Source organism: Macaca nemestrina, chromosome 15 (assembly GCF_043159975.1).
Source record: "Macaca nemestrina isolate mMacNem1 chromosome 15, mMacNem.hap1, whole genome shotgun sequence".
Classification (NCBI taxonomy): domain Eukaryota; kingdom Metazoa; phylum Chordata; class Mammalia; order Primates; family Cercopithecidae; genus Macaca; species Macaca nemestrina.
The window spans coordinates 796718-822026 of NC_092139.1; the positions used below are offsets into that span (position 1 = coordinate 796718).

Sequence of the window (25309 nt, forward strand, 5' to 3'; positions counted from 1 at the left end):
CGTCGGGCTCCTTGGTCGCTCCTCGGTCTCGGTCGCAAGGAGCAGAGCGCGAGGAAGGCATAGCCGCAGGGAGGGTGGTCCGACCCCGTCTCCAAGACGGGGTCCTGTTTACCAGGAGAAACAAGGGCGATGACCCTCACTGGCAGGGGTCTCGCTGCCCACCACCCAGTGTCCAGCGTTCGTCTTGCTGTTACTTAACATTGCTCTGTAAGAATCCCATATCGAAAATACTGAACATAGGCCGGGCGCACTGCCTCACACCTGTAATCCCAGCACTTTGGGAGGCCTACACGGGTTCGAGACCAGCCTGGCCAACATGGTGAAACCCTGTCTCTACTAAAAATTAAAAAAAATGAGCTGGGCGTGGTGGCGTTTGCCCTTAGTCCCAGCTACTCAGGAGGCTGAGGTACAAGAATCGCTTGAACCCGGGAGGCGGAGGTTGTAGTGAACCGAAATCGCACCATTGCACACCAGCCTGGATGACAGAGCAAGACTCTGTCTCAAAAAAATAAATAAATAAATAAACGTGGATTCTACCTAATTAAGAAAATTCAAAGACCAAACCAGAAAAAAAGTCTGACAACGCTAAGGCTGGAAGGGGCAGCGAGAAGACGGGGATCCTCTTTGCAAGGCAGTGTGGGGCCACCACTCAAGAGGCGGCTTCCAGATCCCGCTCCCAGCGATAACTCAGCAGCGACATTCAGGCCGCTTTGTTTCCACAGTGAGAAACTAGAGCCCTGGGGTCAGTTAGCCCAGGACCGGTCGTGATTAATTCGTGACTGTTCTGTACAGAAGCTAAAATGAACTAGACCTAATATAACCACACGGCTTGTTTTTTAAATACTCCTGTATCGAACGAGAAACAGGCTGGGCGCTGTGGCTCACGCCTGTAATCCCAGCACTCTCGGAGGCCGAGGTGGGCGGATTACCTGAGGTCCAGAGTTCAAGACCAGCCTGGCCAACATGGTGAAACCCCCTCTACCAAAAACAAAAACCAATCCCTGCTACTCAGGAGGCTGAGGCACAAGAATGGCTTCAACCCGGGAGTTGGAGGTTGCAGTGAGCCGAGATCGCGCCACTGCACTCCAGCCTGGGCTATAGAAACTCTGTCTCAAAAACAAAAACAGGCCGGGCGCGGTGGCTCACGTCTGTAATCCCAGCACTTTGGGAGGCCGAGGCGGGCGGATCACAAGGTCAGGAGATCGAGACCATCCTGGCTAACATGGTGAAACCCCGTCTCTACTAAAAATACAAAAAACTAGCAGGGCGAGGTGGTGGGCGCCTGTAGTCCCAGCTACTCGGGAGGCTGAGGCAGGAGAATGGCGTGAACCTGGGAGGCAGAGCTTGCGGTGAGCCGAAATCGCGCCACTGCACTCCAGCCGGGGAACAGAGCAAGACTCCGACTCAAAAACAAAAAAACACAAAACAAAAACAAACTCATAAGGCAGGTGGTGTACTTAACAGCACGGTGTAGTACAATTTATGTAAAACGATATAAACCAATGGTACGTATTATTGAACAAGACAGTGGTAGACACAGTTTAAAGCTACATACGGGGCCGGGCGCGGTGGCTCAAGCCTGTAATCCCAGCACTTTGGGAGGCCAAGACGGACGGATCACGAGGTCAGGAGATCGTGACCATCCTGGCTCAGACGGTGAAACCCCATCTCTACTAAAAAATAAAAAAAAAAAACTAGCCGGGCGCGGTGGCGGGCGCCTGTAGTCCCAGCTACTCAGGAGGCTGAGGCAGGAGAATGGCGTCAACCTGGGAGGCAGAGCTTGCAGTGAGCTGAGATCCGGTCACTACACTCCAGCCTGGGCGACAGAGCGAGACTCTGTCTCAAAAAAAAAAATAAAATAAAATAAATAAATAAATAAATAAATAAATAAATAAATAAAGCTGGCCGGGCGCGGTGGCTCAAGCCTGTAATCCCAGCACTTTGGGAGGCCGAGACGGGTGGATCACGAGGTCAGCAGATCGAGACCATCCTGGCGAACACGGTGAAACCCCGTCTCTACTAAAAAATACAAAAAACTAGCCGGGCGAGGTGGCGGGCGCCTGTAGTCCCAGCTACTCGGGAGGCTGAGGCAGGAGAATGGTGTAAACCCGGGAGGCGGAGCTTGCAGTGAGCTGAGATCCGGCCACTGCACTCCAGCCCGGGCTACAGAGCGAGACTCTGTCTCAAAAAAAAATAAAAAAAAAAATAAATAAATAAATAGATAAATAAATAAAGCTACATACGGAAGGAGAGGATGGAAATGGGGAGAGACACACAAAATGGTCTTGGATGCTGTCTTTTTTTAAAAAAATAGAAAATCGGACTCAAATTACTTTTTTTTTTTTGAGACAGTCTCTCGCTCTCCCACCCAGAGTGGCACGATCTCAGCTCACTGCAACCTCTGCCTCCTGGGTTCAAGCGATTCTCCTGCCTCAGCCTCCTGAGTAGCTGCGATTACAGACACACGTACCACCATGCCCGGCTAATGTTTTTTGTATTTTCAATAGAGACAGGGATCTACCATGTTGGCCAGGATGGTCTCGATCTCCTGACCTTGTGATCCACCCGCCTCGGCCTCCCAAAGTGCTGGGCAATACAGGTATGAGCCACCATGCCCGGCCCTTCATTTTTCTTAAGGTTGAATAGAGGATTTCAAGATGTTACATTCTTCTGAGTTTTTGCTTGTTAGTTTGTTGAGACAGGGTCTCCCTCTGTCACCCAGGCTGGAGTCTGGGGTGGGACCACAGCTCACCGTAGCCTGGACTTCCTGGGCTCAAGTGATCATCCCTCCTGGGGAGCTGGGGCCTCAGGCACGGCGACACCAATAATTTCAAACTCTTTAAAGTCTTTTTTGTAGAGACACGATCTCGCTGTTGTTGCCCAGGTTAGTCTTGAACTCCTGGGCTCAAGCAATCCTCCCACTTTGGCCTCCCAAAGTGCTGGGATTATAGGCATGAGCCACCACGCCCGGCCTCTTTGCTCCAGTCTTGATACTTAGAAAATGGAGGTGAAAACAGAATCAAGAGGAGGGGGCATTTGTCCACATGTGGACCAGGCAGGAGGCAAGTTCCAGCCACAAGGGGTGCGGGGGCTCCTAAGATCGGCTGCTGCTTCTCCAGAACCAGGGATCTGCTCTCGAAAACCAGGGATCTGCGGGACCAGGGAATAAGACACACGTGGGGTCTGCAGTGAAAACATTTATTTTACAACAGTAATCTTTATTTTAGGTCAACATTCAGACATACAAGACGGAGATCACCATGCGGAACCAGCCTGGCCCTCAGATGTGTGTGCTCGAGCCAGGATCAGCCGGAGTCTGACAGCGCCTGCACCCCAACACGGTCGGACTCCAGGACGCCAGTGAAAAAACCAGTGCATGGACAAGCAGCTTCCATGCGTTTGCGTTTGATTTTTAAAAACAAGACATATTTCAGTGTTAACTTCCCCCCCTCACCTGGTTTGAAACATTTTCCCCATTTTCCAGAGAAACAGTATCTACCAAAAAGTGCCGCCTGCAGGACCCGGTCCAGCCCCTTCTGGAGGTGCTGCTGTGTATCCTCCTCTGGGGCGGACCTGGGGCCAGGACGGGGCCCCTCCCCAGGCTGCCCTTCAGATGCAGCTTTGCCACTGATTGTATGTGTTGCTTAGAAAATCGGCTTTAATGTTTCAAGGGAGGGAAGGGTTTCCAGTCACCTCCTAGATTTCACACCGGGACACACACCTGGGTCAGGTGGGCGTGACACGGAGCCCCCAGGATGGGCACCCAACCCTGCAGAGCAGAGGCCAACACCAGTGGGGGCCGTGGCAGTGCCCTGGGCACACATCCTCTGCACACAGTGGGCTCAGCGCTTCCTTCTGTGCACCTGCCAGGAAAGCCTCTTGCAGGTCCCTGCCCGACTCCCAAGAAACCAAAGGCCGTTTCAGAGCCACCTTAAATTGTACTTGTGGCTTCACCACGGGACAGCAGCACAAATGACACGCTTGCTGTGTGATATATACATATACACATATGTACACACACGGACACACCACAGCCCACACTCACAGCATGTGACGACGCGAATCGTTGCTGGTAAGGACAGTAAATATGTAGCTTTTGCCAATTCCACAGGAGAATGATTTACAACCAAAATAACAGACACAGGCCAGTCCTGCGCCACACGGGTTCACAGCTCCGAACACTGGGAAAGGGTGAGGTCAGTCACTTCGTGTCCCCCACGAGATGTCCCCACAGTAGGATGCACTGAGCCAGAGCTAAGGGAGGGTGGACAAGCCCCACGTCGAACTCTGCCCGCAGCACCCGGGCCCTCCTGGTGCCCCCACAGCACAAGGCCCACCCCGCACAGACGCCCTGGGCTCGGCAGGCGACGGGGGCCACTGGCGACACGCAGCACCTGGGAGCAGCCTCGACGGCACGAGGCTCCAGGGCCCTTCCCGGACGGCAGCGCCGACCTGAAGATGGAGCTTCTCCTGCCGGGCACGTGCGCACACCAGGTCCTTTTTCTAACAGGTCCCCACTGGGTGCCGCTGCACGAACTGAACACAGGAGCTGGGAAGTTCACAAACACTGAGCAGTAATATCTAAAGCAGTTTAAAAAGAAAGCCAAAAGGAAGACAAAAAAATCCCACGTCACTGAGTGGAGACAATCTACACAGCAGCTGCCGTGAAGGGCCCTCGGGCCGCACCCATGCCTCCTGCAGGTCAGAAGCAGTCGGTGCTGCCTGGAGTGAACTGGACAGGCCTCGAAGCACAGCCCCAGCAGGCCCCCGGCAGCACCCAGCAGCGGCGTCCAACGGGACGTTCTGTGCTCACGGCCACGCACGCTCACAGCACCGTCTGCAGCCTCAGAGTGAGCGGTCGGGGATCCCGTCACTGCCACCGGAAGGCAGGGATGCTGGGGGCGTCCTGATCTGTTAGCATGTGGACAGGGAGATGCGTCAGCTGTCCCTGGGGACTCACCACCTCTTTTAATGGGGAACGGTCCACTCAATAAAAAGAGAAATAAAACCTGGAAGGATCTTCTTCCTTGAGTTAAGACAAGGCCTTAAAACCAACAGGGCAGAACTGCTGACAAGGGTTCTGCTTCCAGGTCAGGCAGTGGGAGGAGCTCCAGGCCCCGTGTGTCTGGGCTTCCTGGGGGTCTTAGAATCACAGTCACCACCGTGAGAATGGCCATGGCCATGAGTTACTTAGGTTTTACAAATTCTGCAGGGGACCAGGTTCCACAAACCTCCAGACCTGCTCCTCCTTCCCCGCCTACCCCACCTTCTGCAGGGAGCTGCACGGTTCTAAAAAATGGTCCACTGGACTCTGTAACTGAAAAGCCATCGGGCAAGGGGCCCACTCTGCTGAGTATCCAAGGACCTTGGAGTGTTCCAGCCACAGAGCTGTGTGCAGGCCCAACAGAGAGCCTGGCGGGGCTGAGCCAGGGCCCCCAGTGGGTGGCTCTCTACCTTAGGTCCAAGCTTAGAACCTGGCTCTTGGCCAGTCTGCAGAAAAATCACTCATGTCCTAAGCTACATCTACAAAAACTGCAAAGGCTGAGTGTCGCCGGCATCTCAGGCTGAACTTGCTGCTGTGCTGAGTGGCACAGAAGCACCCCACTGTCTCGCTGCCTCACGTTTCAGGACGGGCCAAACAATGAATTCTTACTCTTTTAGGAGAGGTCTGATTTTGACAGATTATTTCTAATTTAACATCACAGTGCTTATCTCTCCTCTCGTCAAAGGTCTTCATGATCACTTTAGTGAGAAAAACAAAGAAAGGTGGGACGGACACAACCGCCCCAGGATCTGGTGCTCACGGCAGCCGGCTCACGGTCCATGTGGACCTAGAGGAGGGGTCAGCTGGGGGCCTCACCAGCACCCCGTTCCTAAGCACGTCCAGATGTGCTCACAACCATGTCCCTTCTGGCCACCCCCTGGTCCACCTGAACCTACCCCCCTACACAGCCTCGGGTGGCCGCTGAGGGCAATGAGCGAGCTGGGGCCACGGGTCAGCAGGCAGGCGGGGAGAGGGGCTACAGGAGGCTCCTCGGCTTGGTCCGAGCCAGAGCCACCAGGGACGTCTGCAGAAACCAGGCCCACTGGAGTCTGCGGCGTGGGGCCAAAGGCAGGCCCAGCACATCCCATGAGCCATGGAGCGGGGGCAGCTCTGAGCCCTCGGCCAGCACAGGCACATCAGAACAGTTTCCCCTCGCTCCCCTACCCAGGGCACCACCACCAAGGTCTAGGACACACAAGAGACTGACTTCCAATGGTCCGCACGTGGATTCCGACATGTGGATACTGGTGGTCTGGCCTCCCAGGGACCCACAATGGTCCACAGGTGGATTCCGTGGTCTGGCCTCCCACAGACCCAACCCTTCTGAGCCAGAGGGTCCCTCTGGTCCAGTCAGTCCTTCCTCCAGGGACCTAATGAATCTGGCTCTGCCTGAATCATCGATGACGGGGCAAAGGCGAGTGGGGCAGACGGGAGCTCTGGCAAACACACGAGGAGGGGTCTTGGGAGAGCCCCCGTACCCAGCAACCGGGTGCTCACATATGCACAATCTACTCTCTGAGGCTCATCGGGCTGGTCCTACTCTCTGTGGTTCTAAAGGTCCAAAAAGGGCTACGGAAAGGACAGGTGGTCTGGAAGGAATGTGGAGAATGACCCCAAGACGGGAGGGGGGAGACTGGCCCCATCAATCCAGCTCAGAGCCCGGGAAAAGTGCAGGAACACAGACAGACAACCCCAACACGGGCGAAAGACACACCTCCGAGGACCGGAACCGCAGCGTCCACACGACAAGGAGACCAGGCCAGAAACACTGTGCGGAGGACACGGGGTCAACCTCGGAAGGAGCCTCCTATGCTTTCCACACCAAATTCTCCCACAGGAGAAACCCTGCCACGAGGCCCCGGAAACCACAGAGCCCCAAGCCAACTGTGCCCAGCACAGACACCAAGGAATGACGGTGACGCCGGTGACGCGGCCTTGCCCCTTTGCTGGCAGGTGAGATCAGTCCTACTGCAGCCTCAAGGCTGGGAGCACAGCAGGTGGACCAGACCGAGGCCAACGCGGTAACACAGCTCTGCCAGGAAGCACCTGCCTCCGGCCCCTCCAGCACAGGGAAGAAAGGGGCAGCCCCCCTTCTCCTCGCCCACCTGGCTGGCTGCAGTCACCCCTCACCGGACCGGCCTGACCGACAGCCCTGAGGCAGCTCCACTGTGCGGTCAACGCGGTCGTGCCGCGGAACGTCCACAACACAGACACGGAACACAACCCCGTACATGCTATTACGAAAGGAAAAGAACAGAAGACCGTAGCTACACTGCTTTCAATACTGCATGCTACGCGCTTCGTGGGTCAAGGGTTGGCGCTGGGTGGGCGTGGAGGCAGGAGGGGCCCGGCGAGGCCGCCTTCCCATCTGTGTGACTACAGTTCATGACTCTAAGGTGGGCGTGGCCGGCGCTGGCTCCTCCTCTGACCACAGCTTCTCCTGGATTTAGTTGAACCCGTCGGTGTGGTAGCTGGGGTGGGAGTCGGCTGTGAGCTGGGTGGTCTCGGTGGCAGATGCCGGCTGTATGACAATCGGCGTGTCTGTGGCCTCTGAAAAGCAAGCACACAGGGCACTGCACGGGGGCCACAGCCTGGTGTGCGCCCACCAACGCTGGTCCTGTGGAGCGACTTTCGGGCACCTGGACAAACTCTCCACGGGGCGAGGCTACTCGCTGACCTCCACCCGCACGGCTTTCCTCCGTCGCCTTGGGTCACCACCAGCCCTCGGCCCTCAGCCCCGCCCCAACTGCCTACCGCCCTGCCCCGCCTCGCAGTTGTGGGATCTACGGCTACCGCAGGTCACGGTGGGGACAGCTCTATGCACCTGCTTTACCTCAGGGTCCACGTTCACACCTCAACAGTCCCAGCTGCCACCACAAACACTCGCGGCACAGTGTCAGTGCCCTCCTGTTTGACAAGACAGGTTGACACCATTCAGGGCCCGTTCTGGCTCTGCCCCACACACACACACACACACACAGAGGCCCTGGGGCGGGCACTCACCCCTCTCGTCAGACTGCAGCTGGGCCTCCAGATCCTCAGGGGACACGTAGAACTCCGTCTCCTCGCCCTCAGGAGCCTTCGGCTTACACTTCCCGCAGCAGCAGTTGAAGCAGCAGCACAGACAGCAGCAGCAGTAGCAGCACGTGAGGAGGCCACAGAAGACAAACAGGGCCTGGGGGGAGAAGGTGGCGTCACGAGGCCTCCGAGGCCCCTGGAGAAGGCGGGGCAGGGCTCCCAAATGCCCTCAGCAGAAGGCAGGGGGTCCGTTCCAGGTGGGGACACTGCCTTCCAGACAGGAAGCAGAAGGCAGGGGGTCCGTTCCAGGTGGGGACACTGCCTTCCAGACAGGAAGCAGAAGGAAATAACTGACAGAGGGAGGGGGAGAGAGAGAAAGAAACCCGCTGCTTAAAGAAAAGCAGCCTCCAGGCCGGGCGCGGTGGCTCACGCCTGTAATCCCAGCACTTTGGGAGGCCGAGGCGGGCAGATCAGTAGGTCAGGAGATCAAGACCACGGTGAAACCCCGTCTCTACTAAAAAATACAAAAAATTAGCCGAGCGTGGTGGTAGACACCTGTAATCCCAGCTGCTCGGGAGGCTGAGGCAGGAGAATGGCGTGAACCCGGGAGGCAGAGTTTGCAGTGAGCGGAGATCGCACCACTGCACTCCAGCCTGGGAGACAGAGCAAGACTCCGTCTCAAAAAACAAAAAGCAGCCTCCAGGTCGGGGACTGGAGGCGGTGGTTCACGCCTCCATGAATCCAGCAGTTCAAAGTTAAAGTAAGCTAGGATCTCACCACAGCACTCCAGTCCGGGCAACAGAGCAAGACTAACATTAACTAAAGTACTTTATAAGGATGCTAGTGAGGAGGCCGACTAGTCAAAACCAAATACAGGCTTCTCACGAAGGCCACCTGGCGACTCAAACCCTCTGGCCTTATATGCGACACTTGGAACAAACGGAGGGAAGGAAGAAACGTGAATAGAACACTGAGGCTCGTTTCCTCCTCTGCCTCGGGAAGGACTGGGAGCCACTTACAGAAAACACCTGGCGGCTCCGCAGGGCTCTTCCCTGGGACAATCTGGACGCTCTGGCTTGTTCCAGGCAGGACACCAAGCCAGGGACAGAGCTTCGCCCATCACACAGGTGAGGAGAAAGGCTCCATGTGCCCAGAAACCATGTCTCAAGAGTGTAGAGTTGCTGGCATCAACGCACTGGCTCTTCAATGCCGGAAACCCTGCAGGCATGGAGTGACCCAGGTGCCCGCACGGCGGCAGCTTGCCCTCACCTTGGCCCACCAGCTGGACAGCACGAAGTAGGTGTTCACGTTCTCTTCCCCAAACTGCTCGGCCACGTAGAGCCCCAGCGAGCCGTACTTGTCGTAGATGTTCCTTTTTGTGGCGTCCGTCAGGATGGCGTGCGCGTTGTTGATCTCCTTAAACTTGTCTGCAGCCTCCGGGTTGTCAGGGTTCTTGTCGGGGTGATATTTCAAGGCAAGTTTCCTGCAAACCAAAACCATGTCCTGGCTCTACCCTGGCCTTTGTCCCACCCGCACCACTGCTGGGTGCAGCGCAAGGCAGGTCCGCCCAGGCCGCCTCACTGTCCAGCTCTCCAGGGCGGCAGGGGCCAGGGACAAAAGCAAGCTCTGCGGTTGCTTCAGGTAAACCTCCTCACCCTGACCCAGCCTCAGAGAGTCCCAAGGGCAGTGAGTGCAAGGGCACATCTAAGTTCAGCAGCACCAAGGCCAGCCCCGGGGTCCCAGCCACTAACTGCACACTGTGCTACAGCAAGGAGACCACGGGACCATCCAACGCTCTGCGGCTCCTGTGAGGCCTCGAACAGGTTCAGACCCCGATTCCCCAGGGAACTAAGGACAGTGTGTAAGCTTCTACTAAGTGCTATTTTTTGTGGGCAAGAGAACATGAATACAATAATTTTAAGCTATAAGGAGCACATTACACATACAAAAGTGTTATGTAGCTGTGACCAGTTCAACGCTGAGTCGGCCAGGATAAAGTATGTGCAATGGTTCTTGGTAAAATGCAGACTAAACCACACGGGGCATGTGTCTTCCTTGGGGGAAGTGGGGGCCCACCCTTGTCCACTTACCGATAGGACTTTTTAATGTCATCTGAGGTTGCGTTCTTGTCCAGCCCAAGGACGTGGTACAATGACTCCCCAGAGGTAGACAGTGAGCGCTGTCTCTGGTCTGCCATGTTAGGCTAATCTAGAAGAAAAAATAAAGTATCACAAAGCATAGATGAAAGTACCAAGGGCAGAGCTGACGGACTTTATTCCATAAGACCATTCAAAGCAAAAGAATCCAAGGCTGCCTTGTGGAGTTTACAATGTGCACAGACAGACGTCACGGCGCGGAGACGTGGGAGAGCGCAGTCCCCAGTGGGCACGAGGTTTCTACACTGCATGCAAAGTGCTGCAACATGGTCACCCCAAGAGATCCCGAAAAATTGGGGGCCATACTGTGGCCACCCCAAGAGATCCCGAAGAATTGGGGGCCATACTGTGGCCACCCCAAGAGATCCCGAACAATTGGGGGCTATACTGTGGCCACCCCAAGAGATCCCGAACAATTGGGGGCTATACTGTGGCCACCCCAAGAGATCCCGAACAATTGGGGGCTATACTGTGGCCACCCCAAGAGATCCCGAACAATTGGGGGCTATACTGTGGCCACCCCAAGAGATCCCGAACAATTGGGGGCTATACTGTGGCCACCCCAAGAGATCCCGAACAATTGGGGGCTACACTGTGGCCACCCCAAGAGATCCCGAAGAATTGGGGGCTATACTGTGGCCACCCCAAGAGATCCCGAAGAATTGGGGGCTATACTGTGGCCACCCCAAGAGATCCCGAACAATTGGGGGCTATACTGTGGCCACCCCAAGAGATCCCGAACAATTGGGGGCTATACTGTGGCCACCCCAAGAGATCCCGAACAATTGGGGGCTATACTGTGGCCACCCCAAGAGATCCCGAACAATTGGGGGCTATACTGTGGCCACCCCAAGAGATCCCGAACAATTGGGGGCTGTACAGTGGGCCGGCGCAGCAGCTCACAGCTGTCATCCCAGCATTTTGGGAGGCTGAGGCGAGAGGACCACTTGAGCCCACGAGTTTGAGGCTGCAGAGAGCTATGATCACACCCCTGCACTCCAGCCCATGGGCAGAGTGAGATCCTGCTCCTTAAAAAATAAATTAAATAAATAAATTAAAATAAACATGCATATTGTAATCCTTACAGCAACCTCTGCATAAAAAATGCAAAGAGGTATCAGCTAAAAGATTAAAAGAAAAATGAAAAAGTAACTCAACACAGGAAACAAATAGAAAATTAGTCGGAAGATGTAAATCCAAACATACCAACAATTAGATTCAATGTTAGTAGACAAAAAACTCCAATTAAAGAAAGGGACTGCCTGAATGGATAAAAATGCAGAACCAACTCTAATTTTAACACTTTCTCAGAAATCGACACGACAGACAAAAAAAAGAATCAGGAAAAACATCGACGTTCTGAACAACACTATCAACCAGCATGACCTGGTCCTCACAGAACGCCCCATGTCTAGAGAATATAGAGTTTCTTTTTTTTTGAGACAGTATTGCTCGTTGCCCAAGCTGGAATGCAACGCTGAGATCTCAGCTCACTGCAACCTCCACCTCCCCGGTTCAAGCAACTCTCCAGGCTCAGCCTCATGAGTAGCTGGGATTACAGACACGCGCCACCACGCCCAGCTAATTTTTGTATTTTTAGTAGAGACGGGGTTTCTCCATGTTGGTCAGGCTGGTCTTGAACTCCCGACCTCAGGTGATCCGCCCGCCTCGGCCTCCCACAGTGCTGGGGTTACAGGCGTAAGCCACTGCGCCTGGCGAGAATACAGTTTTTAACTAATCAACCACCATGACGTGACAGTCACAGAACACCCAACATCTAGAGCACACACTTTGTTTTTTTTTTTGTTTGTTTGTTTTTTGTTTTTTTTTTGAGACGGAGTCTTGCTGTGTCGCCCAGGCTGGGGTGCAGTGGCCGGATCTCAGCTCACTGCAAGCTCCGCCTCCCAGGTTTACGCCATTCTCCTACCTCAGCCTCCCGAGTAGCTGGGACTACAGGCGCCCGCCAACCCGCCCGGCTAGTTTTTTTGCATTTTTTAGTAGAGACAGGGTTTCACCGTGTTAGCCAGGATGGTCTTGATCTCCTGACCTTGTGATCCGCCCGTCTCGGCCTCCCAAAGTGCTGGGATTACAGGCTTGAGCCGCCGCGCCCGGCCTTTGTTTTTAACTGAACGCTGTATACTGACCAAGAAAAGCCACATGTTAGGGCTTCGAACTGGTTTCAATAAATGTAAATGGAATGAGGTCGTACACAGCACAACCCCTGACTTAACAGCTACAAACTGGAAACCCAGGAGAAACATACATCATAAAACCTCAAGTACTCTTGATATTCAACAACACACCTCCAGCTAACATGTAGCTCAAAGAAATCACAGGAGAAATTAGCAAATATTTTGGATTGAATAATAAATACAATGCACGTGACAGTTCATTTTATGTCTCCTTGGCTGCATCGTGGGGTACCCAGATCAAACACGACTTCGGGGCGTGTCTGAGAGGGTGCTTCTGGGTAAGAGCAGCACCCGAGCTGGGGACTCAACGAAGCCAACTGCCCTGCCCCGTGCAGGTAGGTCTCGCCCCAGTCCACGGGGTCCCAGAATAGAAAGGGGTGGAAGGAGGTGTTGGCCTGTGTTCCTTCTCGCCTGCCAGCCTGAGCTGGGCCATGGTCTCCTGTCCTTGGACTGTATTATCCCACGGCTTTCCTCCATCTTCAAATGGCAGAGCATGAGACTTTGCCTCCATAATCATGTGGGCCAATTCCTCATATTAAATCTCCTTTAGAAAGAGACACAGATAACGGCAACGTCCCTCTGCAGAATGCTGACGAGCACAACACGTTAACCAAGGCCTAAGGCTCCACCTCAGGAAACTACAAAGTAACAGGATAAACCCAACATAAACGGCCGGAAGGAAATCATAGGAACAGAGATCACGGAAAACACAATTTTCACGAGGCCGAGAGAGTCGGTTCTTTGAGCGACACGAGGAAAGAATGTTCATCACCACAGACCCTAGAGGCACGAAAAGGATAAAATTCAAACTTCACGCCAAGAAATTAGAAAAATTAGATGAAATGGACAAATACCTTGAAAACTACAATTAACAAGACTGATATGAAGTAGAAAATCTGAATAGCCCTGCATCTGTGAATGAAGTTAGATTTGTAATAAAAAACCTCCAGAGGGCCGGGCGCGGTGGCTCACGCCTGTAATCCCAGCACTTGGGGAGGCCGAGGCGGGCGGATCACGAGGTCAGGAGATCGAGACCATCCTGGATAACACGGTGAAACCCCGTCTCTACTAAAAATACAAAAAATTAGCCGGGCGAGGTGGTGGGCGCCTGTAGTCCCAGTTACTCGGGAGGCTGAGGCAGGAGAATGGCATAAACCTGGGAGGCAGAGCTTGCAGTGAGCTGAGATCCGGCCACTGCACTCCAGCCCGGGCGACAGAGCGAGACTCCGTCTCAAAAAAAAAAAAAAAAAAAAAAAAAAAACAGAAAATTCCAGACCCAGAATTTTTTTTTTAACCAAATATTTAAGAAATGACATCAATGTGGGGTTTTTTGAGACAGTCTCGCAGTCTCGCCTTGTGGCCCAGGCTGTAGTGCAGTGGCGCGGTCTCGGGGACACTGGCAGGAAGCAGCTGAATGCCCAGGCAGATGGGGTAGGTCCCCGGTGAAACCCACCTCCAAGCCAAAGACAGTTTAAAGCCTGACAGCTGAGCCACCAGTGAAATTCTCAGACCAGATTAAGAACTTGCCTTTCTGTTTGCCACACTTTCCTCTGATTAAACCCCACTCTTCACCTATTTTATACATACCTACCCTTTCCTAATTTTTTTCTTTTTTGAGGTGGAATCTCGCTCTGTTGCCCAGGCTGGAGCACAGAGGCGTGACCTCAGCTCACTGCAATCTCCGCCTCCCAGGTTCAAGCGATTCTTCTGCCTCAGCCTCCCGAGTCACTGCGACTACGGGCACGCGAACCACGCCCAGATAATTTTTGTATTTTTAGTAGAGATGGGGTGACCTTGTGATCCGTCCGCCTCGGCCTCCCAAAGTGCTGGGATTACAGGCGTGAGCCACAGCGCCTGGCCTCTAACTGGTTTTCTACACTGTCATGCCCACTTTGGAATGGTGTCTTTGCTTTAACCTTTTTGGTATACTCACAAAGCCATCAGCAAGCACTGCAAGCACTTTGCATCCTGAGTCCGTAAAAGGCCCCAGACCCAGCCACACAGGCAGATTTTCCTGCCTTCGGGTAGGGGAACAGCCCCTGCATCCCCTGGTCCAACGAAAGTTGTTTCACTGCTCAACAAACTTCTTCTCCGCCCTCCTCATCCTTCAATGCCCAGTGTATCCTTGATCTTGGGTGTGGCACACGAGCTCGGGAACCACCGAACACAGGTGAGTTGGGGCACGCCAGCATGGCCAAGCAGGACCCAGGTGGGGCATCGCTACCCATGGGTCCCCAGTTTGCTAAGTGACTGAGAAGAAAAATCCTAAGTCGGCCGGGAGCGGTGGCTCAAGCCTGTAATCCCAGCACTTTGGGAGGCCGAGGCGGGCGGATCACGAGGTCAGGAGATCGAGACCATCCTGGCTGACACGGTGAAACCCCGTCTCTACTAAAAAATACAAAAAACTAGCCGGGCGAGGTGGCGGGCGCCTGTAGTCCCAGCTACTGGGGAGGCTGAGGCAGGAGAATTGCGTGAACCCGGGAGGCGGAGCCTGCAGTGAGCTGAGATCCGGCCACTGCACTCCAGCCTGGGCGGCAGAGCGAGACTCCGTCTCAAAAAAAAAAAAAGAAAAATCCTAAGTCATCAACTCACTGTAACCTCCGCCTCGCAGGTTCAAGTGATTCTCCTGCCTCAGCCTCCCGAGTAGCTGGGATTACAGGCACGTGCCACCACGCGTGGCAAATCTTGTATTTTTAGTAGAGATGGGGTTTCCCCACGTTGGTCAGGCTGATCTTGAACTCCTGACCTCAGGTGATCCACTCACCTCAGCCTCCCAAACTACTGGGATTACAGGGGTGAGCCACCGCGTCCGGCTAAAACCTGGATTTTTAGAAAGGAATGAAGACCACTGGAAATGGTAAATACCTAGGAAAAAGACCATTTTTTGTTTGTTTGTTTGTTTGTTTGGAGACAGGGTCTTGCTCTGTCACCCAGGCTGAACGCAGTGGTGTGATAAGAGATCACAGCAGCCTCAACCTCTCAGACTCAAGTGATCCTCCCAACTCAGCCTCCTGAGTAGGTGGGACGACAGGCGTGAGCCACCATGCCAGCTAAGCTTTTAGAAATTTTTTGCAGAGACGGGGTCTTACTACGTTGCTCAGGCTGATGAATTCCTTGGCTCAAGCGATCCTCCGGCCTTGGGTCGTGGTCACCAAAGTGCTGAGATCACAGAAGACAATCCTTTCTGATGTCTATTTTCTTCTCTTTTTTTAGTAGAGTCTCACTCTGTCAGCCAGGCTGGATGGAGTGCAACGTGGCGCAATCTTGGCTCAATGCACCCTCCGCCACCCAGGTTCAAGCGATTCTCCTGCCTCAGCCTCTCGGGTAGCTGGGATCACAGGCGCGAACCACCACACCCGGCTAATGGTTTTGTGTTTTTAGCACAGATGGGGTTTTCACCATGTTGGCCAAGACAGTCTTGAACTCCTGACCTCAGGTGATCCGCCCGCCTCGGTCTCTCGAAGTGCTGGGATTACAGGCATGAGCCGCCAAGCCTAGACTGTCAATTCTCTTGGGGCAATGAGTCTGGGAGTTTACCACCTGATGTTTGAAGTAGAACCTCACAACTCCATTCTTCCTAAACTTGTTTTAATTAAATTTCAAGGGAGCCAGGAGTGGTGGTTGACGCCTGTAATACCAGCACTTTGGGAGGCTGAGGTGGCTGAATCACCTGAGGTCTGGAGTTGAAGACCAGCCTGGCCAATATGGTGAAACCTCATCTCTACTAAAAATATAAAAATTAGGCCAGGCGCGGTGGCTCACGCCTGTAATCCCAGCACTCTGGGAGGTCGAGGCGGGCGGATCACGAGGTCAGGAGATCGAGACCATCCTGGCTAACACAGTGAAACCCCGTCTCTACTCAAAATACAAAAAATTAGCTGGGCGTGGTGGCGGGTGCTTGTAGTCCCAGCTACTCAGGAGGCTGAGGAAGGAGAATGGCGTGAACCTGGGAGGCGGACCTTGCAGTGAGCCGAGATTGTGCCACTGCACTCCAGCCTGGGTGACAGAGCGAGACTACATCTCAAAAAAAAAAGGAAAAAAAAGAAAAAAAAAAAAATTAGCCGGGTGTGGCGGCGCACACCTGCAATCCCAGCTAGCCAGGCGTGGTGGCGGCGCCTGTAGTCCCAGCTACTCGGGAGGCTGAGGCAGGAGGATGGCTTGATTCCGGGAGGAGGAGCTTGCAGTGAGCTGAAATTGCACCACTGGACATCAGCCTGGGTGACAGAGTGAGACCTCGTCTCCAAAGATAAATTTCAAGGGGACCCCATATCAACAGAAAGGTTGTAACACAGCTAGAGGAGACGCCTGGTGTGCAGCCACAGCTACACGAACATCACCTGCTGCAGGTGACGCTGCCATCAGCGTTACTCAGCCTTCATTTCTGGAGGGCTAAGTTCCAACCTTTAGTCGGAATTCTTTTTTTATTTGAGATGGAGTCTCACTCTGTCGCCCAGGCTGGAGTGCAGTGGCCGGATCTCGGCTCACTGCAAGCTCCGCCTCCTGGGTTCACGCCATTCTCCTGCCTCAGCCTCCCGAGTAGCTGGGACTACAGGCGCTGCCACCACGCCCAGTTAATTTTTGCATTTTTAGTAGAGACGGGGTTTCACCATGTTAGCCAGGATGGTCTCAATCTCCTGACCTCATGATCCACCCACCTCGGCCTCCCAAAGTGCTGGGATTACAGGTGTGAGTCACCACGCCCGGCCCCAGTCAGAACTCTTTTAGTGACATCATTATCTTTAAAAAGCAAACAAGGTGGCCAGGTATAGTGGCTCACGCCTGTAATCCCAAAACTTTGGGAGGCCGAGGAGGGCGGATCACCTGAGGTCAGGAGTTTGAGGCCAGTTTGACCAGCATGGAGAAACCTCACCTCCACTAAAAATGCAAAATTAGCCAGGCATGGTGATGCATGCCTATAATCCCACCTACTCAAGAGGCTGAGGTAGAAGAATCACTTGAACCCAGGAGGTGGAGGTTGCAGTGAGGTGAGATCATGCCGTTGCACTCCAGTCTGGGCAACAAGAGTGAAACTCCGTCTTAAAACAAAACAAAACAAAAACAAACAAACAAGGCTTTGGGAGGCTGAGGCAGGTGGATTGCTTCTTGAGACCAAGAGTTCGAAACCAGTCTGACCGACATGGAGAAACCCGTTTCTACTAAAACTACAAAATTAACCAAGTGTGGTGTCTCTACAAAAACTACAAAATTAGCCGGTTGTGGTGGCGTGCGCCTGTAATCCCAGCTACTCAGGAGGCTGAGGCAGGAGAATCACTTGAATCCTAGAGGGGGAGGTTGCAGTGAGCCAAGATCTCACCACTGCACTCCAGCCTAGGTGACAGAGTAAGACTCTGTCTAAGAAGGAAGGAAGGATGGAGGGATGGAGGGATGGAGGGAGGGGAGGGAGGGAGGGAGGAAGGGGAGGGAGCGAGAGAGGGAGGGAGGGAGGGAGGGAGGGAGGGAGGGAGGGAGGGAGGGAGGGAGGGAGATGAAAAGCAAACAAAAAGGGTCACATTTTACAAATCTAGCGTATCCCAGTCTGTTCTACTGGCAGTAGTCCCAGGGCCTGCACACGTGCCGAGGCAGACAAGAGTGCACACATGCAGGGACACTGAGCTTCTCAAACAGTGGGACCCGTGTCTTCCCTCCCTATGCATGACCTCGGCTCCTTCGCAGCCCTGGCTGTAGCCTGAGGCCCCCCCGCATGGTGGCCAGCCCCACCAGACACTGGTGGATGACAGCCCTGCTGACCCCAGCCCCTTCTCCCACCACACCCACCAACCTTCCTGGTCCGACGCAGGACGACTTGCTCCTGGGCAGAGACAGAGCGCTGAGTCCCACATCAGCCCCTGACACAACCTGCCATCTCTTCCAACACCCTGCCCTGCTCCCTGCCACCTGGAGAGCTCTCACTCAGACCCCAGAACCCTGAACCTGCCCTTGGGAACCTCTCCTGCCACACAGCAGGGTGCATCCTCTTCCATGGCACTGTCCTGGGCCCTGGGCACACGTCCACACAGCCGGGTGTGCCCTCTTCCGTGGCACTGTCCTGTGCGTCCTCTTCCGTGGCACTGTCTGTCCTCTTCCGTGGCGCTATTCTGGGCCCTGGGCATATGTCAGTGTGTCCTCTTCCATGGCGCTGTCCTGTATGTCCTCTTCCGTGGCGCTGTTTCTCTTCCGTGGCGCTGTCCTGTATGTCCTCTTCCGTGGCGCTGTCTCTCCTCTTCCATGGCGCTGTCCTGTATGTCCTCTTCCGTGGCGCTGTCTCTCCTCTTCCGTGGCGCTGTCCTGTATGTCCTCTTCTGTGGCGCTGTCTCTCCTCTTCCGTGGCACTGTCCTGTATGTCCTCTTCCGTGGCGCTGTCCTGTATGTCCTCTTCCGTGGCGCTGTCCTGTGTGTCCTCTTCCGTGGCACTGTCCTCTGTGTCCTCTTCCGTGGCACTGTCTCTCCTCTTCCGTGGCGCTGTCCTGGGCGCTGGGCACACATCCACACGGCAGGGTGCATCCTCTCCCTGGACACACGTCGGTGCCGTCACAGCTCAGCATTCATTTGTTCAACAGTGACGAAGCATCGATCACATGCCTTGCTCTGTTCTCAGAGCTGGGGACTCAGTGGTAACAAAATAAACCAAACAGGCAAAAACCTCAGCCCTCGCAGCTCGCAGTCCAGCAGGTCCAGCTCCTCAGAAGACTTAAAGATCTTCAGGGGTAAAAAAATAAAATAAAATACGTGTGTTCTTATTTCTGTGCTTCCAGGTGCAATCTCAGTGTGTGCAGCAAATGTTTTATAAAAGAGCTGCTGCGGAACCCAGACTACTGTTGGGGAAAAACTGGCCAACTTTGTAAGAACAGATTTGAAAACATCTTAAAAGGAAGTCTATTTTTGTTCTGTTTTAAATATTTTACTATGTATTATGTGAAATACAGAAAGAAATATATCGGCCGGGCGCGGTGGCTCACGCCTGTAATCCCAGCACTTTGGGAGGCTGAGGTGGGTGGATCATGAGGTCGGGAGATCGAGACCATCCTGGCTAACACGGTGAAACCCCATCTCTACGAAAAATACAAAAAATTAGCCAGGCGTGGTGGCGGGCACCTATAGTCCCAGCTACTTGGGAGGCTGAGGCAGGAAAATGGCATGAACCCGGGAGGCAGAGCTTGCAATGAGCAGACATCATGCCACTGCACTCCAGCCTGTGAGATAGAGTGAGACTCCGTCTCAAAAAAAAAAAAAAGAAATATATGGAACATATAAATTATGATGCATAAACACCACGATCTTCTCTCTAATTTAAAAACTGGAAAATGATCAATAACCTGGAAGTTCCATTTTCCCCATATATACCTTAAATTCAATACTATTCTCCTGCTTCTAAAAAAATTACCTCATGTTTATCCCTAAAAGCTATTTAGTTTTAATTTTTTGAGCTTAAAAAAACAGCCTAGCACTGTGTTTACTGTAATCTGCTTTTTTTTTCCTTTAAGATAGGGTCTTGCTATGTTGCCCAGGCTAGCCTCAAATTCCCAGGCTGAAGTGATCTCCCACCTTCAGGCTCTGAGTAGCTGGGACTGTAGGCACACGGCACTGTGCCTGGTTTGATCTAAGATTCGTCTACACTGCAGGTTGTAGCTACAATTCATTCATCTCCAGTGTGGTCACATTCTATTCTGTGAACAGACCACAACTGATCCCTCCGCTCTTCCACCGAAGGACATCTGGGCTGTTCTCAGCTTCCGTTATCATCATCAAGTTGCTCGGAACATTCCTGAGCAGCAGGCACGGTGGGTGGCGAGGGGCAGACAGCGTGAGGCTGATGCAGCTCCAGTGAGCATAGATACTGGCAGCAGGAGTGGGCGACCGTCACAGCAACAAGCAACTGAGGTGTGAGAAGACAGGCAGCGTCCCCACTCCCTGGGAAATGCAAATTAAACCACAGAGTGCTACTACACACACACCTATCAAAACTGCTTAAAAAGTAGTTCCAGAACTTTGGGAGGCCAAGGTGGGTGGATGGCTTGAGGTCAGGAGTTCAAGACCAGCCTAGTCAACATGGTGAAACCCGGTCTCTGCTAAAAAATACAAAAATTACATGGGTGTGATGGCGCATGCTTGTAATCCCAGCTACTCAGGAGGCTCAGGCAGGAAAATCGCTTGAATCCAGGAGGCAGAGGTTGCAGTGAGCCAAGATCGCGCCACTGCACTCCAGCCTGGGAGACAAAGCAAGACCCTGTCTCAAAAAAAAAATAAGGCTGGGCCGGGCACAGTGGCTCACATCTGTAATCCCAACACTTTCGAAAGCCAAGGCAGGCGGATCCCGGAGGTCAGGAGATGGAGACCATCCTGGCTGACACGGTGAAACCCCGTCTCTACTAAAAATACAAAAAAACTAGCCGGGCGTGGTGGCGGCGCCTGTGGTCCCAGCTACTCAGGAGACTGAGGCAGAAGAATGGCGTGAACCCCGGAGGCGGAGACTGCAGTGAGCCGAGATCACGTCACTGCACTTCAGCCTGGGCAACAGAGTAAGACTCCATCACAAAAAAAAAAAAAAGGCGGCCGGGCGCGGTGGCTCAAGCCTGTAATCCCAGCACTTTGGGAGGCCGAGACGGGCGAATCACGAGGTCAGGAGATCGAGCCCATCCTGGCTAACACGGCAAAACCCCGTCTCTACTAAAAAATACAAAAAAAACTAGCCGGGTGAGGTGGCAGGCGCCTGTAGTCCCAGCTACTCGGGAGGCTGAGGCAGGAGAATGGCAGGAACTCGGGAGGCGGAGCTTGCAGTGAGCCGAGATCTGGCCACTGCACTCCAGCCTGGGCGACAGAGCGAGACTCCATCTCAAAAAAAAAAAAAAAAAAAAAAAAAAAGGCTGGATGCAGTGGCTCGTGCCTATAATCCCAGAACTTTGAGAGGCCAAGGTGGGCATATCACTTGAGCCCAGGAGTTTGAGACCAGCCTGGACAACACGGCAAAACTCCATCTCTACAAAAAATACAAAAGTTTTGCATTTTTTGTATTACACCTGCAGTCCCAGCTACTCAGGAGGCTGAGGCAAGAGAATCACTTGAACCCGAGAGGCAGAGGTTGCAGTGAGCCAAGATTGCACCACTGCACTCCAGCCTGGGCGACAGAGCGAGACTCCATCTAAAAAAAAAGGAAAAAGTTAATTAAATTTTTAAAAAATAATAGAAGCCAGTTGTGGCGGGAAGTCAGGGACCCCACACGGAGGCACCGGCTGGAGCCGCGGCAGAGGAACATAAATTGTTAAGATTTCATGGACATTTACCAGTTACCAAATAATACTTTCAGAATTTCTTACACCTGTCCTACTTTAATCTCTTAATCCTGTTATCTTTGTAAGCTGAAGATGCACGTCACCTCGGGGCCACTATGATAATTGTGTTAATTGTACAAATTGATTGTAAACCGTGTTTGAACAATATGAAATCAGTGCACCTTGAAAAAGAACAGAACAACAGCGATTTCCGGGGAACAAGAGAAGACAACCATAAGGTCTGCCTGCCCGTGGGGTCAGGCGAAATAGAACCATGTTTTTCTTCTCGCAGATAAACAGACCTGCAAGTAGGGAGGATATTGCTAAATTCTCTTCCTAACTAGGATTAATACTCTGGGAAAGGAATGCCTTCCTGGAGGGAGGTCTATAAACGGCTGCTCTGGGAGTGTCTGTCTTATGCGGTTGAGATAAGGACTGAGCACCCTCTGTACTTACCCTGCAGTACCTTCAGGCTTACCAGGATTGGGAAACTCCACCCTGTTACATGTGAGGTCAGACCGCTTCTCTGCTCTCGAATCCTGTTTTCTGTTGTTTAAGATGTTTATCAGGACAGTACGTGCACAGTCGAACACAGACCCTTATCAGTAATTCCACTTTTTTTTTTTGAGACGGAGTCTCGCTTTATTGCCCAGGCTGGAGTGCAGTGGTGCGATCTCGGCTCACTGCAAGCTCCACCTCCCGGGTTCACGCCATTCTCCTGCCTCAGCCTCCTGAGTAGCTGGGACTACAGGCGCCCATCACCACACCCAGCTAATTTTTTGTATTTTTAGTAGAGACGGGGTTTCACCATGTTAGCCAGGATGGTCTTGATCTCCTGACCTTGTGATCCGCCCGCCTCAGCCTCCCAAAGGGCTGGGTTTACAGGCGTGAGCCACCGCGCCCGGCCAGTAATTCCACTTTTGCCCTTTGCCTTGTAATCTTTGCCTTTGCCCTTTGCCTTGTGATCTTTGTTCTCCTTTTTGCCCTTTGAATCATGTGATCTTGTGACCTACTCCCTGTTCTTGTACCCCCTCCCCTTTTAAAATCCATAATAAAACTTGCTGGTTTTAGCTACTCGGGAGGCTGAGGCAGGAGAATGGCGTAAACCCGGGAGGTGGAGCTTGCAGTGAGCTGAGATCCGGCCAGTGCACTCCAGCCTGGGCGACAGAGCGAGACTCCGTCTCAAAAAAAAAAAAAAAAAACTTGCTGGTTTTGTGGCTCAGGCAGGCATCACGGTCCTACCAATATGCGATGTCACCCCAGAGGCCCAGCTGTAAAATTCCTTTCTTTGTACTCTTTCTCTTTATTTCTCAGCCGGCTGACACTTACGGAAAATAGAACCTACGTTGAAATATTGGGGGCGGGTTCCACCAACAGCCAGACGTCACGGCTCACGCCTGTAACCCTAGCACTTTGGGAGGCTGAGGAATGCTTGAGGCCAGGAGTTCGAGACCAGCCTGACCAACATGGCAAAACTCCATCTCTAATAAAAATACAAAAATTATCCAGGCATAATTAGCCAGGCATGGTGGCGCACACCTGTAATCCCAGCTACTCAGAAGGCTGAGGCATGAAAATTGCTTGAACCCAGGAGGCAGAGGTTGCAGTGAGCAAAGGTCATGCCACTGCACTCCAGCCTGGGCGACAGAGCGAGACTCTGTCTCAAAAAAAAAAAAAAAAAAAGAAATAGCTGGGCGTGATGGCGCTTGCCTATGGTCCCAGCTACTCAGGAGGCTGAGGCAGGAGGATCACTTGAGCCCAGGAGGTCGAGGCTTCAGTGTGCCGCGATCATACCATTGCCCTCCAGTCGGAGTGACAAAAACAGACTGTGCCTCAAAATATTAATACTAATGACATGGGTTTGTATTTTATGTTGTGATTTCCTTTTCTAGTTAGTCACTTTTGTTGTAGTTTACAAAAATGTCATCAGTCTGTAACACTGGAAATTTTAAAAACTTAAATCTGGTCCTTCAGCACAAACAGTTTAGGAAGAATTCTTCTGGTGTGTCCCTAAGAGTGGAACTTCTGGGTGCCCCAGAACAGGCAGGCTCAGCCCGACAAGGTGTGCTGACTGCTCTCCGAGGACTGCACCAGGAGCCACTGGAGCTTGGGGCTCCCTGCGGCCTCAGCAAAGACAGGTATGGCCGGGCTCCCCGGCGCTTGCCTGGCCTGAGGAGGGTGAACGTCTCCAGCCCGTTTCAAGGCCGTTCTGTCTGTGGTGCCCAGTGGATACATCCGGACACCAACCCTTCACTGGTTAAGAATGTTACAAGTATCTTCTAGTTCACAGGTGTTTTACTTATTATGGTGTGTCTTTTGAGAAGAAAAAGCTTTTTCTTACCAATTGTAGTAAAAAACATAAAACACCAGATTCAGCATCTGAACCATTTAAACGCACAAGTGTTCACAACACGCGTATCACTGAACAACAGCCCTCCTCCAAGTCACCTCTGCGGTCACGGAATATATCACAGCTTTCTGAATCTCTCAATCTGTTTTCCCCCTTTTTTGTTCAAGAAATCCCTCCTGATCCCAAGGTCCTGTACTATCTCCTCACACTCGTCACCCACAGGAATCTGCTTCATCAGGTGCTGGCCTGGGCGTGGCAGGAGATACAGACCAGCTCCTACCTGTCTGAGGCCTGCTCGGTGCCCAGGTCCCAGGAGCAGCCACAGAGCAGGCGGCCTTTCCCTGGGCCCACAGGTGCCCCCGGCGTACTGCAAACTCCCACACAGGAGGTCTATCAGGGGCTCTCCATTTTGCTCCATTTTTAGCATCCTTTATTTAAAAACCTCTGAAATTATCTGAGGCCATTTCCAAAATTTTTACAAAAGCTACATATTCTGGCCAGGCGTGGCTCACACCAGTAATCCCAGCACTTTGGGAAGCCGAGGCGGGCGGATCACAAGGTCAGGAGATCGAGACCATCCTGTATAACATGGTGAAACCCTGTCTCTACTAAAAATACAAAAAAAATTTGACGGGCGAGGTGGTGGGCGCCTGTAGTCCCAGCTACTTGGAAGGCTGAGGTGGGAGAATTGCGTGAACCTGGGAGGCAGAGCTTGCAATGAGCGGAGATTGCGCCACTGAACTCCAGCCTGGGCAACAGAGCGAGACTCCGTCTCAAAAAAAAAAAAAAAAAAAAAACAGCAAAATATTCTTTGGCATTTCTAACCACATCATAGATATTAGTACTTAAAATAATATTTCAACATTAAGCATTCCGTTAGGAAGCCCCGAAGGGTTTTAACAGCAATTACAAGGTAAACCCTGTGGGTCACGGCACCTCCGCGGTTCCAAACAGCAATTACGAGGTAAACCCTGTGAGTCACGGCACCTCTGCGGTTCTGAGTTCCAGGCTGTAAGGACTGAAGTCTGGGTGCCGCTTTCACCAAGAGACAGACGCCAGCATCAGGGCTGCTCTAAAGTGCTCAGCCAAGGCTGAGCATCATGGGCTTCTCACTACTGCCTCGCTCTTCTCCCCAGCCTCCCGTGGGCACCCCAAGACAGTGGCTGGGCAGGTGGCCTTGAGAGATGCTGCCTGCTCAGGGGTGGGAGGATGAAGAGTGCTCAGAGAGAGACGTTCCAGGCCACAAAGATAACAAACCCTGCAGTGGATGGTCTGAATACACA

At 52.9% G+C, this 25309-nt stretch overlaps 1 protein-coding gene across 2 annotated transcripts in view; it reads right to left on the reverse strand.

Annotated features, from left to right (window-relative positions):
- Positions 1–3184: 3184 nt before the first annotated feature.
- LOC105470468 (DnaJ heat shock protein family (Hsp40) member C5) overlaps positions 3185–25309 on the reverse strand; it is a 39844-nt gene continuing 17719 nt past the window's right edge. The window contains exons 2-6 of one of the 2 annotated variants that reach the window (XR_011613135.1): positions 10153–10270; positions 9332–9545; positions 8048–8219; positions 7878–7951; positions 3185–7594 (exon numbers count right to left, since the gene is read on the reverse strand). Coding sequence is in view for 1 of the 2 variants with exons in the window: in XM_071079019.1 (XP_070935120.1) it covers positions 7491–7594; positions 8048–8219; positions 9332–9545; positions 10153–10259 (597 nt within the window). In the remaining variant the exon portion in view is untranslated. The remainder of the gene's footprint in view (positions 7595–7877; positions 7952–8047; positions 8220–9331; positions 9546–10152; positions 10271–25309) is intronic. The other variant, XM_071079019.1, reaches the window with a different exon arrangement.